The 20444-nt window shown below is 38.8% G+C and overlaps 1 protein-coding gene across 1 annotated transcript in view; it reads left to right on the top strand.

Annotated features, from left to right (window-relative positions):
• UST (uronyl 2-sulfotransferase) overlaps nt 1-20444 on the top strand; it is a 148987-nt gene that overhangs the window by 76572 nt on the left and 51971 nt on the right. The window contains exons 4-5 of the mRNA XM_057363991.1: nt 568-647; nt 15541-15694. Coding sequence (XP_057219974.1) covers nt 568-647; nt 15541-15694 — 234 coding nt within the window. The remainder of the gene's footprint in view (nt 1-567; nt 648-15540; nt 15695-20444) is intronic.

Here is a 20444-nt window from a genome sequence, read left to right as displayed (position 1 = left end):
TAGCATCTTTTTAAAAGACAAATAAAATTTAATTTGTGCTTCTAATTTATTGTAATAGGAAAAGCTATGCGAGTGCTGATGTCTATATTTAAGCAACCAGATCAATCGGAGTCCTGGCTGTCTTGGCAGCATTATTGTTACATGAAAATGGCCCTTGGTTCAGTTCCCACTTTCTGTTACAGTTTCAGACATTTTGCATTTTTGGCATTGGGGTGAATGGAGCTAATGTCTTCAGAGGGCAGCTGCCACTTGGAAAACTCTTGCAGATTTAGAGAGTTTAGWTTTTTTTTCTTTAGTTTATGCCTTTCCTTAAACTGATACCCACTTTTGGAAGTACATAARCTCTATGATAGCAAAATGGTGTCTRCAGCTCAACCTTTYTTGCTTAGACATAAGGCATTCATCATGCTATCTTGATGACAGTGTTTGGGAGGGATAGTGGGGAAGGAAGTCCTGAGTAATTCAGACTTGAAAATTATATCATTGTATGTTGTTTGATGATTTTATGTTTGTCTCAAAATGTGTGTAGATGTAACATTGAAAATTTGATTTGTTAATTCTTTTTAGATGGAATTGATTAAAAACATAAGCACTGCTGAGCAGCCCTATTTATTCACTAGACATGTTCATTTCCTCAACTTTTCAAGGTAAGGCATTTTTTTGATCAAAAATATTTTTCATTGATGTCTATTTGTAATACATAGTACATTTTCCCTCTTTTACACTTCTTTTTTGCTTCTTTCTGGCACTAGATTTCAGTTTCAGAAGTTGTTGGGTTTTTTCCCCACACTCACTTTGCTACAGCAGAATTATGTACAGTATGTTTGTGAAAAGCCAGGATGCTATTATATACTTTTGCCTTGGAGATGGTTGTGATTTACCAGTTTTCCAGTCAATATGTAAAAGATGGCARCTTAGGTCTTTGAAATGTTTTAAAAGTGACAGAACACTTCTGTTGATGTTTCGTCTCTCTATAGCTAGATACTTATAGGAGATTGAACACTGCACTGAGTTCATTAATTTTGTGCCTGGAATGACTCTTCACCAATTAAACCGATTTAATTTTGTTCTGACAGAACAGACCCCATTTCACAGGCTATGAAAGTATTTTTAAACCATGCAAACAGATTATGCTCTGTATCATGGGAGTATAGTTTCTTCTGGCAGATGTTTAAAAGCATGCAGCAAGACTCTAGAGACTTTTATAGCACAGAATGTGAAAAAAATTGAATTTGGATGAAACTTCTAAGGAATTTTTGGAAGGACTTGAATGAGTGATGCCAGTTAGCATTTAGCCAGGATGCAGAGGTTAAAGCTGACTGCAGATGGTTATTGCCCAGGCTGTGAATTTAATCTGGAAATTATATTCAGAAATCATGCTATCTGTGYCACCAGATTGGATTCCTTGCATTTAGAGTTTAAAAATTCTGTAGAATTATGAATATACTGCAGATCTGTGTAAGAGCTTGCCTAAATACTCAGCATTTTGTTTACATGATGTTATGAGTGCATGGCTTCAGGCTTTGGTAGACAGTGTAGTAAGAATTGTCAGATTGGGGGAGGGATGTGTTTAGGTTTATTTTCTTAGAAAATAAAATACTTTGAGTAATTGGAAATTCACTTGATATACAACTTAACTACAGGCATGTTTTTTACTGGAAACAAGAAGAGTTAAATGAAATTTTGATCTTCTGTATTCTCTCTTCTGATTCTGAGACTTTCATTTCTAATGTGTACCCTTTAAAGAACAAAAATCATTAGGACTGAATTCACACCTTTGATAAATGATYTTTTTTCTCTTCCCTACTCCAAGATCACACAAGTAGCCACATGTGAGGGCCGAAGGGATGTTTCTTGATTTGACTGATTTTTCAGAGATGCTACTCAACTTTAGGTACATGAGAAAAAAAGTCTTACCTCTTGCTCCTCCCTATAGATCTCATTTTCTATACCATCATTGCCACATAGGTATCATGTTTCTCCTGGAATGTATATATGATGCACSTACAATGCATTTACATTGTTCTTACTACACAAATTTGTGAAAATACAAAACAGCTGCATAAGAYATATAAAGTCATTTTTAGCTTCTGTTTCTTGCTCTTCTTTGCAAACGTGAAAAGTGCATCTTATGTTGCATTGAGAGTGTGCTTGGTTTAACTAGTAGGTGTAAAAGTAGTGAAAAGGCTGATGAGTCTTTTAAATCAGACAGCATTGAATTGAATCAACATTGCTTACTAATGATTTAGCATTTTAGTGTTTTCTGATAAATTTAACATTTTTCAAAGTTTTAGTGCCTAGTTTCAAAATTTATTGCCAGTGTTGCACGTAACAGTGAAGTAGCATGTTGTATATTTTCTCGGTTACTTAATTCTAAGGTGGCCTTTTTCTTTGTTTAACTGATTACACTAGGAAATGAATTGTCAAGTATTGTCTTTGCAGAAAATTAAGCTGTGATTTAAATACACAATATAAATGTTACAATATTGTGAAAGTATTCTGGTTTTGCTTCATTTCTTTAAACTAGTTCTTTGTAGAATTCTTCTTAGCTCCAGGTCTCAGAYTGTCTATGGAATACTGTTCTTCCAGTTTGCCCCAGCTATTCTGCCAGCTCAACATAAAAGGCATGAAGACCTCACAGACTGAAAGAATGGGGGTCAGAGTATTGATGTGATATTCTCTGGCTGACAGCTGAGGACCTTAGACAGCAACTTGCCAGGAGCAGCCAGGACAGTGGGGAGCAGGACAGATGCACCGGGATGGGTGGGAGACAACAGTTGACTGCTGACTGTGGGTTTAGAGCATCTTTAGATCCATGACAGACTCAAAGATCAGCTTGAAGATTGAAAAACCCTATTTTTTGTGAAACTTCATGCTCCTTTCCAGGAAAAGSCATGAGGTTTTCTACTTGCCATTGCAGCAAAGCAGTTACTGGAATTTGTGAATTTTTGCAGAAGCAGCCATTCTGGGCACTAATCCAGTGTCCAAATTCACTTCTGTTGTTTGGCATTTTATACCTTTGAAAGCAAGCTTTTTTGAACAGGAAGGGATAAGAGGATAAGATAYGGGATAAGAAACAATTTATTCTCCTTCCTCCTGCATATATTGAGCTGGCAGACAGGTATGAGTTCAAAGGCACGTTACTTTGCTACTCTTTTGGTAGGTCACATTTGGAACAAAATAAGTCTTTTCCACTTGCCTTGTACTTCTCTGCTTGAGTGTTTTCAAGATGTGTAGGATTTGTATTAAGTMATTTCAAGCATATCACCAAGGTATTGGGGAAGCAGAGAAAATGTAAGCAGAGTCACGAAAAATGTGAATCTGCTTTGCTTTGGCTTAAATATGAAGAATCATTTAGGGTGGAAAAGATTGTTAAGATCATMAAGTCCAATTCTTAACCCAGCATTACCAAATCTGCCACTAAATCTTGTCCCTGAATGCCACATCCACACGTCTTTCAAATACCTCCAGGGATACGGGCTCAATCACTTCCCTGTGCAGCCTGTTCATGCCTGACCACCCTTTCCATWAAAAAAAATAATRAATTCTAAATATCCAATCTAATCCTCCCTGGTGCAAATTGAGGCTGTTTGCTCTTGCTTGGTCACTTGTTACTTGGCAGGAGTGGCCAACCCCCCACCWGACTACAAACCTCATTTCAGATATTTGTAGACAGCAATAAGGTTTTCTCTGAACCGTCTTTTCTTCAGGTTAAACAACCCCAGCTCCCTCAATCACTTCTCATATGACTTACTGTCTAGACCCGTTACCAGTTCCATTGCCCTTCTCTGGACACACTCCAGCACCTCAGTGTCTTTCTTGTAGTGAGTGGCCCAAAAGCGAACTGAGATGTGGCCTCACCTGCATGAATAGAGGGGAAGGTCACTGCCCTGCTGGCCACACTATTGCTCAGTCAGGCCAGGATGTCATTGGCCTTAGCCACCAGGTCACACACTGGCTCATGTTTGGCTGCTGTTGACCCCCAGGTCCTTTTCTAACATGCAGCTTTCCAGTCACTCTGCCCTCAGCCTGTATGCTGTTTGGGGTTGGTGTGACCCAAGTGCAGGACCCAGCACTTGGCCTTGTGCTTCACACAATTGCYCATCACTCCAGCCTGCCCAGATCCCTCTGCAGAGCTTTCCTACCCTCCAGCAGATCGACTCTCCTGCCCAACTTGTACCCTSCTCCAGATCATTACTAAAGCTGTTAAAACAGGACTGGCCCTGTACTGAGCCTTGGGGAACACCCACTGTGACTGGCTCCCAGCTGGATGTAACTCCATTCACCACCACTCCTGAGYTCTCCTGCATCTTCATTTTTTGATWCAGTACTAYCTTTTCTCAATCCAAAGTAGTGCAAAGTGGCAGACAAAAAGACAAATCTTAAAAAGACACATAAAAGCAAATATTATGTGAATTTTACGGGCATAAATCTAATTAATCCCAGCTTCAAACAAAAGATAAAAAACTGTCTCATTCTTCTTTGATGTTGGTGAATTTCTACATAGCACATGTCATAGAAAAACCTCTTATTCCAAGAGTTTTGCAGCTTTTGTTCCCAGTCTCTCCAGTGTGGTTAGGGCTAGCTTTAGAAGACCACCCCATGCTTCTGGAGAGTGGCTGCTCCAGACAGACTGTTTCAAGACTGTTTCTTTTGTAGAAGGTGGTGCTGCTTTTTTKGGGTTTGGTGAGGTTTTTTTGTTTGGTTTGGTTTTTTGTCTTTTTTTAATATGAAGTTTATATACTAATATTGCTGGAAAAAAAAATTCAAAGTGTTAATGGGGAACAAATATTAAATAATGTCTCTAAGCTGGTAAAAATTCAAATGTTGATATATTTGCTCATATTCCAGGTGATTGTTGGTAGATCCAGTGTTGGAGTGTGGAAGCAAGCTGTSAAGAAATGAAATAACCTGCAGAGAGATAAAAAGCTGTTTCAAAATAGCTGCAGTTTGTTCACTGTGCTTTATCATAAATGCTGATTGTCATCTCTTTAGTCTGAGAAAATGAAGAAGGAAGAAAGTCCAAGTTTGTGGAAAAGAYCCATTAGATTTCTCAGTAACCTCCTGCTGATTTAACTGTAACAGTCATTGGGCAGTGACTCAAGACACTTGGTGTGTGCTTCAAGTGTCACAGATTTCAGGGAAGCGGGAAGAACATTTGCAGGAATGTAGAGGGGGGTGGCAAGGCCATGGTTTTGGCTAACGTTGAGTCAGGGATGTGGAGAATTGCACAACTCCTGTTTGGGTCACGGGAAGGCAGCGTGTCTCTCTCCAACATCGAACTGTTGTCTTCCGAGAGTGCACTTAGGGACTCCAGCTCGGCCAGAGCAGGAAGCTTGGCTGTTCCTTCCTATCTTGGGGTATTTGAATGTTGCAGGGGAATGTGTAAAAACCTATGATATACCTCTGTCTGTGACTGTTGAGTTTTCCTTGTTTAAAGGCTGGCTGATCAGTCAGAAGAAGTCAGAGGAGGGAGAAGCATTAAAAYGACCACCCAGAAAGTGAAACAGGCGTTTTCATGTCTCTCTTGAGCCTTGAATTCCTTACTTTCCGCAGTAGCTATAGGTCACTGAAGAATTAGCTCCTTTAAAATTTCCGATGATGTGCTAAGGGGATGCAGAGATAAAGCACAGATTCTATTTAATTTTACAGTTTAATTAGCCCTTCTAACTCAGTTCAGTCTATCTTAYTTGTTCAGAGCTGGGATCACCCAGCACTACTGTGTCAGGAGTCATCCTTTCTGCGCTGTCATGCTACTGCCCTCTTTTTCCTTTCAGCTGCAGTTTAATATCTTAGGTGTGTATTTAGCATATCTGTGATGTGCTTGATAGGAGGGGGCCACAATTCACTTTTGGAAAAAGTTTTTAAAGAAATAAGAGCCCTGCAGCAGTTGCAAGTGTTCTGCCTGTCTTTCCATCCCTTCCCCAATTCCTAAATAATTTCTGAACATGTTGGCCAATTTCAAACCAGATTGAGAAGGTCAGTAGAAGACTCTGGGACAACCACACTGCTGCAGGTACATTTCCTGAGGGGAAAGCCATGCAAAACAGAGCTGGTGGACTTTCTGCTGGGCCACAACCAGCAGTCACCTCCCTGTGCCTTGCTGGGATGCCAGCCCCAGTTCTGTGGCRTCCTTCTTGCTCAATGTGAGTGGTAGGGAAAGACAGGTTTTGGGAAGGACAGAAAGATCTATTGGGTTTTCTGCTTGGGAAGGAGCTTGCCTTTAGTCCCTAGAATCAACAGTAGAAATATTTTCAGTTTTCTGTTTTTCATTAGCAGAGTTCATGTATAAAGTTCTTGTTTTTCTTGAAAAAACCTTTTGTGGTAGACAGTCTGTATCAGCATTACTGAAATTTTTTTCATTGCTTTTTTACATAGATATAATGGCCAACACTAACTAATAAAAATGAATAAATTGAGCTGCTGTAGCAGTAGAAAATGTCACATGCAGCAGTGCTGGTCAGTTTGGCCATTTTCCTTCAACTCTGACCTGAATTCTGACTTACAGGTAGCAATAAATCATACATATCAAACAATCATACATGTTGTATGAAGACAGGGATGGAGAAAGAGAAATTCAGTCTGGATAAATCCAAAACTGAACTTGATTTCTGAATGTTGCTGCGATTTTTTTGTTAGTCATTAGTTCTGTGGTTTCTTTCTGATGCAGAAGCAGCTCTAAAAATTGCATTTTTACACAATACTTTCATGTTACACCATTCCCTTGTTCTTGCAAAATAAATAACGAAAAGGAGGTAAATCTTGATGAACTAATTTTGTCATGTGAATATGCTGTGCTTTTGAAAGCTGAAGCACACTCTGTGCTGTCAGCATGTTAGCTTTGGAAGCCTTTCATGTTAGCTTTCTGATCATTTGGAAGAGTTGGATGATACATTTACAATTTTTKTKTTTTTTTTTTTTTTTTTGCAAATAAATATCTTTCTTTGCAATGACTTAACTTGGGTCTTTGGTCCATTGATTTGGAAATAGAATTTCACTTTTTTTATAGACTGACTGAAGGTCAGTAAAACCAGAGTGATTCTGTGATGCCGTTTTCATTTTCTTAAGACAGACTAATGAGTTTTTTGTCACAATGTTCAGATTTTTTTTATAATTTGAGAGTTATTGCTTTTTCTTTTGTCTGGAACAAGTAATGCCACACAGTATGTTCATGTTTTACTGAACATGCCCATTATGTGTGTTAACCATGCTCCACTAGCATCTGAAAAGAGTGTTTTGGGCAAATGCACGGAGCTGGCATAACAAGATGCTGAATGTCCTTGACCCTTTGAATCGAACTCAGGAGTCCTTTGTACTTAGAGTCAGTTTGCACGGACTCTGTGCAGCTCAGCTGTGGGAAGGATTGGGCTCTTCACATGCCTCCTTGAATCAACATCTTGAAACAATGATTGCAGCCTAAGATTGTCTACTAAACTAGTTTTATGTTGTGGGATTTTTTTCTCCTTTAAAAAAAACAAAACCAAAAACATACAGGCTTAGGGAAATGTCATTAAAAATGTGGTAACAAAAATAAAAAAAATTAACCTCTGTGTAAGCTCCTAAAAGTAGGGAAATGTCAGCTAAACTTATGTGCATGGCCTTAACACTGTGTCTTTATGTGTGCTCATTATAATCTGTACTTTTTGCTAACACATCATGAAACACTTTCTGCCATCATGTGAGGTCTGCCTTGTAAAATACACATTTCATGAATGGCCACATGGTGCTGTAATCCCTCCTACATTTTTTTTTCCTTTTTTTTATACTACATCTTTTTAATTATGTGAGTGTGTAATGATGCTGTTTAACTGTGACTTGATGGAAAGCTAAGCACAAATCTAATGTGCAGTTTCACCTTTATATATCTAAGCAGGGTTTTTGGGGGGTTTGTTTTCCTAAAAAACATTGCTTTATAGAGAGTTTTCCCACAGATTTCAAGATTATTTAATTTTAAATTTATTTCCTTAGTTTTCCTGTATTCTTTGCATAATGGTTTTTTTATCTTTCGTTCAGGTGGCAACGTAGTATTCTCAGAATAGAGATTGTTGCATGAAATCTAGTTATTGAAGGTGGGATCAGCCTAACTCCTTAATGATCCTATTTTTATTGTTGTTCAACCTCCATGTTCACATTCGCACTGCAGATTACCAGTTTGGGAGTAATTTAAGAAGGATGATGCTTACTCCAGAGGGGTCCAAAAGAAAATAAGGAGAATGATCAGAGATTTTTTWAAAAATTACCTAAAATCACAGGAAAAGAAAAGCAAATAGAGAAGACAGGGAAAGAGAGGACTGTCATAACACTTCAGATTTTTTTTTTTTATTATTTTAAAGGTGCTGCAGAGATAAAGGGGCTTTGCAGGTCTTCATGAGTAGTGGTAACACAAGTGGTGGACTTGAATTGTACCAAGTTATCTAGGTAAGACATTTAGGAAAAGGCTTGAGCAACAAGGACAGCCAAGCAACGGAATAGATTATACTTCAGGATTTTGCAGCTGGTAGTGGCAATTGCATAGCTGATCCTTCAGGCAAAAAGATGGACTGTGACAGTTATGAGTAATTTTGAGTCGTTTTTTACCCTTGTGTAATGCATGATAAATAGGTTTAAACCTAAAACTTCCATCTTTCAGGAAGGAAATTGAAGTCTTGATGCTAAATCACCAGTAATGGAGAATCTGCTGAACTTAATAAATGCTTCCAATATTGAATTGTTCTCTCAGACAGTAAATTATGGGTTATCTTTCCTCTTAATTTTTCTGAGAAGTCCAGTTCACTCCTTTTCCTTGGATCTCAGAGTCCATTTGTCCACTATGTAAAGAATCATCAAATTTTTTCCCCATGTAAACTTTCATGTGTAATTTCTTACACAATTTCTGACACTCTTGTGGCAGTCGACTTTCAGCCTTCTCTGTAATTTTTCCTTCTCATTCTGTTCTCAAGCTGAAGGCTTTTTATTTTTTTCATCATTGTTGTGATGTTGCATTGAACATTGTTCATGTTTTGCTGAAAATGGACCCTGTGCATGGTCACATGAGTGCTGCGTCACCTCTCTACTCCTGCTTCTCAGAAAAAGCGAAACTAGCATTATTCTGGCCTGTAAGGTCTCCCACACTGCAGATAATATGTGGAAATATTCATGTCTTTGCCAGAACTGCTCCTTCCCTGTGAATATCCTCTGTTTCACATTCTGGATGCTTTGGGTTTCATTTGCCATACTACAGTGCAAAATGTTTGCTTATGTCTTTCTTGCCCATGGCTTAAGTGGTTCTTTACCAGCAAACCACTCCCTTCATTGTTCTGTCCTTTTGCAGCTTTGTTTTCTGAAAATACTATCAGATCACAAATGATCATGTTAAACTGTGGATTCAAAACCTCAAACAGAATGATGTCCACAGTCTCTCTTTGGCAACAGAATTTCACATGTGGGACAAGGCAGTCATTCTTTTAAGTTCCACTTATGTTGATTTTTATATTCTATAGATATTGTATATATTATATATATTATATATACTGCCAAGTTACAGTGATGTATTTTTTGTTTTACACAGTTTACTTTATTTCACTTTCCATATGGACACTCCTAACATTACCTTGAGTTGGTCAGCCATTTCCACAGGACAGCTGGAGTCACCCATACTGTCCTTGATAAATGTATTCGTACAAAAAGCTGAATATGCAGTGCTGAGTGCATTACCACATCCTTTGCATAATAACCTTCCTAAGGAGTCGAGTCCCAAGATTTTATGCAAATGTAACTACATCAGCCAAATGTGTAGTCCCATTCAATTTAGAAGATATATCCCTTCTACCCATCATGTTTGTTAATTTAATATTTTCCGAAGAGCTGCATCAGCTATTCTATTATTTGCAAGAAATTTATTGTAATGTTTTGTAATTAATTTTTCTATTCCTCTCTATAATGCGCAACATTTGCATCTCTGAAATACAGTGAAACATTAATCAGAGAGATCCTGAGCCAGACCTTTGGAAGAAAGTCTTATACAGGGTATTGAATTAGATGATTTTAATTAATGCAGAGTTGAACTGCTGTTGGTCTTTTGTGGAGAGTTAGTGTTTACTCTCTTTCTTGTTTCCAGCTGTAACTTCACATTACAGAAATAAAAACATGATTAGTATTTCCTTTACTTGATACCCATGCAGGATATTTATCCATGTTAGTGTTGTTCATTGTGAATTTATATATTGAACTACTTTAATATCCTCAGGAGAATGAAAAGTATAGGGGAAAAAAAAGACCTTCATTGTTTAGCAAGCATGAATGACTGACAGAAATACAGCCTAAAATATTCTGATATATTTGCAGGATAGTGAAATAGAGAAATACAAGGCTTTTCAGTGCTTTCTTTTAGCCGTTCGCTGTTCTGAACAACCTAGCTTACTGAACAATTCCTAGAGGACTCAGTTGCGATTTTACAATGACATGATGCAGACACATCACATCAGAAGCTGAAACTTCTGCTATTGAAATCACAGCTCCAGAAAGGGTAATTAATGAGGGGTGTTGACAATTAATGAGGGGTGTTGGTGCACTGTTTTACGGTTGACCACTGGACATTTTGTATCCCTGCACATACCTCCCATTGAAGGTCAGCCCAGCCAAAGGTGCAGTTTTGGAATGAAAATACTTATTTCATAGAATCATAGATCAGTTCAGGTTGGAAAAGACTGCTAAGGTCATGAAGTCCAACTGTTAACCTACACTGCCAAGTCCACCGTTAAACTATATCCCTAAAGTGCTGCATCTACATGTTTTTGAACACTTCCAGGGCTGATGATTATATCAGCTCCCTGCCTTGCTTGTTTTTTGTCTGGAATAAACTAGAAAGCAATAAAAAAAAGCAGACTGGAATAAATTTTAGTTCCGCTTGCTAGGGAGAGGCAGCCCAGTTAGAACTCTGCAAGAAAGAAAAAATGCTTCATGAAACTGAAGTTTTTAACTGAAGTCTGCTCTTTATAGTCTTTGTATGAGTTCAGCTATGCCAGTGCTATTGTGACTGAAATAATCATGTAGGTGACATAGGTGCATCAGTATAGAAGTGCCCTAAATCAATTCACTTTGCTGTTTACTCTCATAATTCTAAAGAAAATATTGAACACATGGCCGCAGCATAAGGGTGAAGGCTGCAAGAGAGGCACTGCAGACAAAAGGAGCAAGATAAACTCCTTGATTATGGAGGCTGACAGTACCATTTAGTCCCAGGCAGGCAGTTCCTCAGCCCACTTCTCTTTGCAGCTCATCCTTGAGGAAGGTCATTGGAGCATCCCAGAAGTGCCTGGTGCCTTGTTTGCAGAGGATTGCCTTGCCACAAGTTCATGCTAATGCAAGATGTTACAAAAACTTCATTTCAAAATACCTTTTTTCAGAAGATAAATGTTGAAGTAACTGCATCTTAAATTTAAGTCTTAAAAAGGTGGAAGTTCTCTGTTCATGCTTTTATGTGAACTTCCTGTGAAGATGTGCTGCAAGGCAGGTAATGGAGCTGTTACATAATTGATGAGTAACAATTGCTGGGCAATTGTACTCTCAGCATGCAATTCTCAATTGTATGGCACTGTAAAAGGAAATTGCACTTCCTTTATAAGAAGGACACAATATGTCTGTCCCTGTTAATATTAGGTGGCTGTTGGTTTTTTTTTTTGCTTCCATTATATTGAATTTCTAGACACCAACCCATTTGTTTAAGAGGAAACATTACATGTTAAAAGAGTAAGAGGCAGACAAAGTTCTTACAGAGAATAGGTTGGGAGCGACCTTTTTTCCTTGAGGAGTTGACCTTTGCACACATGAAGAAACCTTCTTCGGCTTGTGCATAGAGTTTTGCACTAAATGCAAAGGCAGCAGCCTCCTGAAGTGAAAAGAGAAATAATAGGAGCTATGAGATCCTCCATTTTAGAACCAAGCAAATCATATCAATTGATTTTTTTTCCTAAGCTGTAAGGGGTTTGTAAATGGCTTTAAACAAAGATTTTTCTCTTGTAAATAATAAAATTGGAAATCATCAGAAATATTTTTCTAAGGGGCAAGCTCACATACTTTTCAGGCTTTTTTTTTTTAATTTGGTTTTATTAAAAAAGATGTAGGGGAATATATTATTCATGAAGCGAAGTATCATTGACTGAAGCCTGCAAATGGCTTTTTTGGATGAGGACTCCAACTGCTTTCACAACAAAGCATTTAAAACTAAAACAAAGCATAAGATGTTAAGTACAGGAAGAGTATTGTGGGGGGTGGTGTATCCATTTTTAATGTTAGGCTGGAGTGGTGGTGTCTTGACCCACTCTTCCCAGTTGCCCTGATGTGCTGCTGGAGATGAGGATATTCAGGCAACTTCATCATAAAGGATCCAATCATGATCCCTCTCAGAGAAGGTAAGATGCTGCTCAGGCCTAGAAAATATGATTGTGTCCCATTGTGAATACTTCACAATAGGTGTTTGAGTACAAATAAGGTGATGTGATGTATAGTGAGAGCACATATCTGTTTTTGCAAGAGCACTTTCATGTGGGTGTTAATTTGAAAAGTTTCACTTGAAAGAGCTAAGTAATATTTAATATGATGTGATTGATAAGTATCTAAAAATATGCAGAACATACTTGAGCAAATGGAGCATTGATTTGCCCTTTTCTACTCTAAATAGCTTAAGGTAATTGATTTTTTTTAAACTGTAGGATTTTTTAAGCTATGTGAGTGCTGCTTAGCTCCATAAAAGGCTCTTGAGTACAGTCCATAGAAACAAATGGTTGGAATCTGAAGTACTATGAATTACATTTTTTTTAAAAAATGCACATTTGAATAAAGACCAGAACAGACTTGATTTTTCTAATAATTCTGTGCTTGTTGCATGGTGGAGCAACCCACAGCTGGGTGTACAGCAGCTGGCTGCATTGCGCAGAAAATCTGAAATTCGAGCTGGCCTGTTTGGGGAGCTGGGTAGCATGCAGAATCTCCAGTTCGGAAATGGAAGTTCCCCTGTAGCATTTGTGAAAGACTGACCTCCCATCTCAGCTTTTCCCTCGGGATGAATGAGTTTGCCTGACCCTCTTTTCTCAGGGCTTATGGTACTGAACTTTCTGTTCTCGTATTCATAGACATGACATTACCAGCAAAAGGATGGGCTCTGGGACTTTGGTGACACCCCTCGTTTTACTTCAGAAAAGACAATATGTTGATAGGAATTTTCAAGATAGCTATCTGGTTTTGATTTTTGGCTCTTTTATGAGCATTTAGGCTTAACATCCTCTACAAAACCTGGGGCAGGACATCCCTGCTCTCTTGCTTCTATGAATCTCGTAATATTTTTGTCTCTCTCTTAAGACATAACAACTAGCTGCTGTCATCACTTCTTATTGTCTCAATTGCTTCCCCTTTTCTTTGCTCTCTTCCACTCCCTTTCTTAGATTATTATCGATCGGCATCAAGCAGCAGGAAGATAATGTGTTCATTAATTTAGATGCAATCTGTCCTTTCTTAAGTTTCTCTTGAAAAGTTTAGTTTTCAAAGCTACCATGCCAAGGCATCCAAAAAAAACTTTCTGTTTGAATAAATATTGTCAAAGCTTTATGGCTACATTGTCCTGTAGTATTTGCAGGAATGTCTTTTTTTTTTTTTTTTTTTTTTTTTTTTTTTTTTTTTCTGTATAAGGATAACAAACAACAAAGATAGCTCAGAGAAGAATTCAGGATATTTCTCTTGCACATCCATGTCCAAACTGGGCGGTGCACTCATCAGGCAGCAAGAAGCATCTGCCTTTTTAATTGGATTGTTTTAAAGTTTTATGCTGTCTGTGCAATTTCAAATTATGGCAGTGATCCTGCAACATTTGAGGTCAATGAAATTACTGATATGCGTAGTTACTCATGGGACAAGCCTTTGCAGACTGTATTTAGAGGTCTGGGGAATCATGCAGAATAAAAACTAGGTTTAAACTCTATATGAGATTTTTCTCTTGTCTTTTACTAGAATTCATAATTTTAAACTATTTTGCTGCCTCTTTAATATTTATGAGAAGCCCTGATCTTTTATTATACCAATTCAATTATTCATCAACTCAAAAGATGAGCAAAAACTGAGAGGGACTTTTTAATCTGAAGGGTGTCTTCAGTTTTCTCTCTTCTAATCTAGTATTTTACATTTTAGAAGAAATTATATAAATTGTGATTCAGAAAATCATCAGAATAGCATTTAAATACTTAAATATGGTTATGTCTTCAAGCTCCCGAAAATAAAGCATAAGCAAGTGCTTAAGTGAGAATTGTTCACCTAAACTGAGGAAACAGAAGGGAGAAGCATAATCCATGTTCTTAGATGAGGAAAATTCCAAGCTGAATTTATCCTATTAATTTCTTAGTCCAGGGAGTTTTTATTTTATTCTTTGTCTCACAGGATTTTTAGTCCATAAGTCTGTTCTGTGAATATCTGTTTTTTAATTTTGACCATGGAACAGTCAGTGTAAGCAACTTCCCCTTTTTTCTTCCAGTTAGGCCTGCTCTCCTGATGCTGTGTATTGATCTAAAATATGCAGTCGATATTTTTACWTTCTGAAAATACAGAGTAATCGCAAACCTTCCCAAGCTCCTTTTTTGCTCCCTTCCTCTTTTGGTATGCCAGCTCTTGAACTGACAATGTTTGTCATTAAGCACCAGGAGGAGCCATATAAGAGGGTAAAGTCAAGGTGATGAAGTTGCTTTGGTTTATCTTCTCATCTCTAAATTGCAGTTACCTATGCTGTATTTTGCTTATATGCAAGCGTGGTCACAGGTAGTTTTACCCTTTCCCTTTCCTTGGACTTGCATGTACTTGCGATTGATACTTTCTTTTTTGAAGCAGGAATTTTCATATTGACTAAAAAAATACTCATGAAGAGTAGTACAGGGATAAGGTATTGCATAACTGTGAAATAGCCTTAAATCCAGCCAGTGGAGCAGGCTGGGGGTGAGGAGATGAGAATCTGCACAAGTTCCAGCAAATACGAAGTTGGAAATACCATGCATATCTGTCAGTTCATCTAGTGGAAGCTTTTGGAAAAAAAGCTTTCAAAGTAAGCTGAAAATCCTTTGCACGTTACTCCACTTACTGTGCAGGCGAAGGTGATCCAAGGCTGCCTTACAACAGTTACTGGTGGGTGGTGCCTGCTCTGACATGACTGCCCAGATGGGAAATATGTTGAGAAGAAGAACTGCTCATTCTCTGATTCATCTGCTGAGGTTTTTTGTCTGAAAAAAGCAAGGAGAGAACCAAAGAAGCAAAACTGTTGATATAGTTTAAAAGATGTGCTTCAACCAAAATGTCTCTAGTATGCATACAGCTAAATGTGATTCCATATTTATTGTTAATCCTAAAGAGATGTACATGCATTTACTGAGGTTTAGAAACTAGTTATARCATTCTCAGTTCATTCCTCAGCTTGGAAAAGCTCTGAATTTTTGTAGGAAGTAATTTGAAAGCATTCAGATGAGAGATAATAGATACGTGTCTGTGTGGAACCTTGTGATGAGTTTCACCCAATTTTCTTCCCTCCAGGTTTGGAGGAGACCAGCCGGTGTACATCAATATTATTAGAGATCCTGTCAACCGATTTCTGTCCAATTATTTTTTTCGACGTTTTGGAGACTGGAGAGGAGAACAGAATCACATGATCCGTACTCCCAGCATGAGGCAGGAGGAAAGATACCTGGTATGTTTAAATAAAAGATTTTGATTACAAATTTCCCTTTATCGTTATGTAATGCTGTTATTCAAACTGGATGTTTGAAAAGTGGGAGATTGAGGCATCTTCCATCTTGTGTTTTTCTTGTCTTTTCTTGCCTGGTCCTTAGTTTGCTCAGCTTTACTGTGTAGAGAGTTGCCAATGAATTCAGTTTCATCTTGAATAGGCTGACAGCAAGTTCCAGATTGCCACTGTTGAATTATGGTCCTTTCACTGAGTTGGATTTGCACTGTATAGTAATATAGTACTCCTGCCTATATTTGTCACTGTGAATATTCAGACAGATTTTTAAGTTCAAACTCTGTCAGTAAGTGTGCAGCCTCAGAGGAAAATTGACAGAGCAATTCAGTGAGCTCGAGTCTCTAAATTTCTTGCTGCTAAGTTCTTTATACTATGGCTCTAATCTCAATTCTTGATTTGATTTTGTTGCCTTTTTTGGGTTAAGATGATGGCAATAATGCTGATTAAGCTATTCACAATAAGTACGACTGTGTCTTGGTTTGAAAGACAGGTGCTTGCCAATGAAGGCAGGGACCCCCCTTGGAGTGGTGTATATGACCCCCCCTTCCGTCCAAATTATTACAGCTTTAAAATCACGGTCTTTCAGGCAAGAATATGGGTAAAAGGGAATAACAGTTTTTAGTAATATGGATAACAAGGTGAAACAAGTAACAACAACGATAGCAACAACCAGCCCAGTCCCAAACCCAGTGACAGCCTTACAGAGACACACCCTCCCCTTTGGTGCAGTTACAGTCCCGGTCGGCAGGGGCGCTGTTGGCTCCCGGCCAGGCAGGGTGGGTGCGATGATTCCCCGGCGCTGCAGGGGGCGCTGTGGYGCGGGTCCCGGCTGGCTCAGCTCTCCCAGTGGCCAATGGTGGACACAAACCGGCAGAGGTGGAYGGAGAAAAGTTCCTCTGCAAACTCACAGCGGAAAACGCCGATCTTGGTGCTYCTCTGGACAGCAAGAAACCCCAGAACGGCTGGATGAGCAAAAAAGACAAGCAGAATCCCATGGCTGCTAGATGGAATGCAGCAGAACTCAAGCACTGTAGCTGGAATTTCAAGGGTCCCCGGCAAGGCACAGGGGCAGAGGATCACAGTGCAGCAAACAGGAACCAACGCACAGAGATGCTGGGCTCTGCAGAAAAGAGCAGTCGAGCTCTCCCCTCGGAGGTAGCAGGTCGACCTCCTTCTCTGAGCCAAGCAGGGCAGGAAGTGAAGCTTCCCCCCACCAAATATGCACACACCCTCCCCCAGCCCAAAACTCCCTCAAGAACTTCTCTCTCTCCAAAGAGAAGGATAAAAAAGATATTGCCAGGCAGGAGGAATGCCCAGGGAGATCCTTCAGGTGGGGTTCGGTTCTATTGTCTTCACCATTTGCCCAGCCATCAAAAGGATGACTTAGCAATCAGTGTATCCCAGCAAAAAAGTGGGAAAGAAAATTCCCCAAGAAAGGAAACAAAAGGAGAAACCTTAACCCACAACAGACTGTTAAACTGTCATAACACCTGACAGCTTTTGTTGCAYACCAGGGTCCCATGGCAGTAAGTGTTAAATGAATGCTAAGTAAGAAACACAGAATCTGGAGGGTGGTTGGTTTGTTTTATATTGATCTTTTGCATGTGCACAGATGCCCCTCAAAAAAGGCAAAATGGTGGAATTCGTTCTTGCTATCTCTCTGATGGAGAGAGGACTCAGCCTTCAGTCAGACTTGAACCTGCAGAAGGTTCAGTGGAACAGCAGTGACAGGACAGCTTGATGGTCGGCTATGTGATGTTGCAGGCCAGACATAATTTCAAAATAAGGGATGTCTGTGGCTTTTGGAGGAGAAAGGATGTTTCTGTCATGTTTTGAAGAGGCAGTAGAGTACAAGATCTGTGGATGAGCCATAGAGAACACAGCTCTGAACAACTGCCATGCAATGTCTTTCAGTCCTAGCTGAAGTTATGTAAATCTAAGAAGGGCTGGGGTTTTTTTTTCCATGTTACAGGGTTGTTTTGTTTTCTTTTGTCTTTACGTCTATTGTTTGCCATGCAGAGTCTTGTTAACAGACAAGCTTATAAATTAATATGAGTAATTGAAGGCGGAGGTATCAGTGTAACTGTCTAATAGCCTTAAATTTAATGACATCTGTTATACAGATATAAGTTTATTTCAGTCATGTTGCAGAGGGTTTCTTATGTGCCTGGAGATCCCAAAGAGAGGTTCCTTTGTCAGCTGAGTGTGTCTTGCCCTCCTGGTGTGCAGAGTTAGAGAGCTTTGCACATTGTTTGTGCATGGACTTGTGCTTCATCACCTCTGAATGAAACAAGAGAGCTTAGGAAATTATTGGGAGGGTTTACTACAACTTTTTTTTTAACACTATTACAGTTTATTTTTGAGAATGTTACAAGTGAGTGGTAGAGTCTGTACTTTACTTTGAATGCCTTCTTGTTTGAAGTACAGTGATTGACACCTCTTACAACTGACCCTGTAAAATCTGGTATTGTTTCAGTACTGCCTGTGCAACTTAAGATATGGTGTGTGTAGCCAGTAACATTTTATTTCAAGGAGAACTGAAACAAATAGATAGCATTTATGTTGTGTTGGTTTAAAAGCTAATAGAAATTATCTTGCATTTTCATTGGCATTGGTATGTTCTTTAATTATTTATATACATAAGCAGATATCTATGCATACACAGATCACTACAAAAGCTAATTGAAAAGAAATAAAAAGTGTCTGACTGAGGTCAGTAATCTTTTTATTCAAAAGGCAGTTTGTTGTCCTGAGACATTGTTAGCATCCTTAATAAAAACTACTTGTGCATTTTGATTTTCTCTGGTGGTAAGTCACTGTTAGAATTCTGGAAATGTTTTTGGAACCTGTCTTCCATCCCTCATTGGCAGACTTTGGAGCACATTCACTGCTCAAAGAGAAGTCACAGTAGCATATAGGCCACTTGCCAGTGAAATTAATTTTCAGGAAAGCTGCTCATTCTGAATGTTCAGCGTTTTTAGGGCCTGAGCTATCCAACCACATCATACATTGCATGACTGCATTTTAATCTTTCCCTTCATAGTGCAAGAAAATTTGCTGGCGCATTTCTTAAAATTCAGGTATTGGAGTTTTTGGAATCATAGCTTCAGAAATCTGCAAAATCAATTGTCTGATCTAGCTGTGAGAAGTTGTGAGCAGAGGAAAGTGAGTAGCTGGTTTTACTCTCAACATGAGCCACTATGCCACTCTAGCACAGGACTGATGACTGGCCTATTTGCAAGTCTCATAACTTTTGCAGTTCTTTCCTAATTTTTTTTATGCAAAACTCACCAAGAAACATTACTTTTTTAATGGGGGACTGTTTCAGGATAGTGTTAGATTTAGCATATTAAGTAGTTTCAACATTGATCATAATATTAAAGCTATGTTGTTTGGGATGAAGTGTTCCTGACCATGAGCAAATATAAGAAAGCAGGGAGAGGTTGTCAGTTTTTATTTTTCTTCTTCTATCTTGCTTCAGATCAACAGGTAGGAAAAGACAAAACTGCTGATTGATTCACATCACTGATCTCATTGCTGGAGTATTTGAGAAGCCTTGTGTTGAAGGCAGTTACAGACTTACAAAAATGGAACGAAGAAGCTGTAAATGTAACTTTTCTCTTTTACCTGATGAGACAGGGTTGCAGGCAAAAGGTGTATCTTTTGAAACTGAGTCTTAGAGACTAATTGTGCTTTTATCAACCATGATGCTCATGCCCTCCTATCTCTTGAAAGGTGATGTAGGTAACTGGGAATTTTTACCAGGCCATCCTGGCATCTTCATCACATCCCTTCCTTGAAAAGCTGAGGGCAAGTATTCCCTCAGAAACTGCAGAGTGAAGGTATGGGAGCTCAGCCCCTCTACAAGGCTCTCTCCCCTCAATTATGATCCTTAAGAAAAAAAGGGAGTTGAAAGGAAACCAACTTGAAATCTTGTAGTAACTTGCATGCTGTTTTTTAAACATTGAAACCTGAACTGCTGACATTACAAAAGTCAGAAACGGAGACAGAAATTTCTGCTGTTCACTAATCATTTGAAATTTTCTCTGTATAGAGCTTCAGGGTTTGACTCTGTTCCAGGGAACACAGCCATTCATTCAGGAGTCAGATAAATTGTTCTAAACATTTCGGTAAATGTCTGTGTTTACCAAAATTTAATTGAAAGTCAGGATGGAAAACAAGCCTTTTATTCATGAGTCAAATACAGCAGAGGCAGCTGCTGCAATGTGAGACTTTTTACCCAGATCCACCAGCCCCTTGCCCTGACCTGGCACTTTCTCTGCTGGAATGAGTTACTGTTAGTCACTTGAAGAAATCACATCCAAGCTTCCACGAATAGGTAGTGGTAGTGTGGAATATGGCAGAGAGATTCCTAATGATGAGCACCTTGGGTCAGGTCTCAAGCATGTTGATGTGACAGTCAACCCTATATTATGGTCCTGTAACATGAGATAAATTCACAGAAGTTAATTGAAATTCATTGTAGTGAATGTGTTTCAGGTTGAACTAGAGTTCTTAAAGTAAGTATGCTTCAATAAAGCAAGCAAACCCTTATCAGAGCAGCTGTGAGTGCTGCAGGTACCAAGCAAAAGAAAAAACATGCACAACATGCAATTTAGTTCAGGGCTTGGAAGAGCAGAAGTTAGGAAGGAAACACCCCTGATGAAGAGGGACTACTATTAATATTTTAAAGCTT

The sequence above is a fragment of the Malurus melanocephalus genome, unplaced genomic scaffold (assembly GCF_030028575.1).
Source record: "Malurus melanocephalus ecotype Western Australia unplaced genomic scaffold, MMel_1.1 scaffold_33, whole genome shotgun sequence".
Taxonomy (NCBI): Eukaryota; Metazoa; Chordata; class Aves; order Passeriformes; family Maluridae; genus Malurus; species Malurus melanocephalus.
This window is presented reverse-complemented; position numbering and strand designations above follow the sequence as displayed.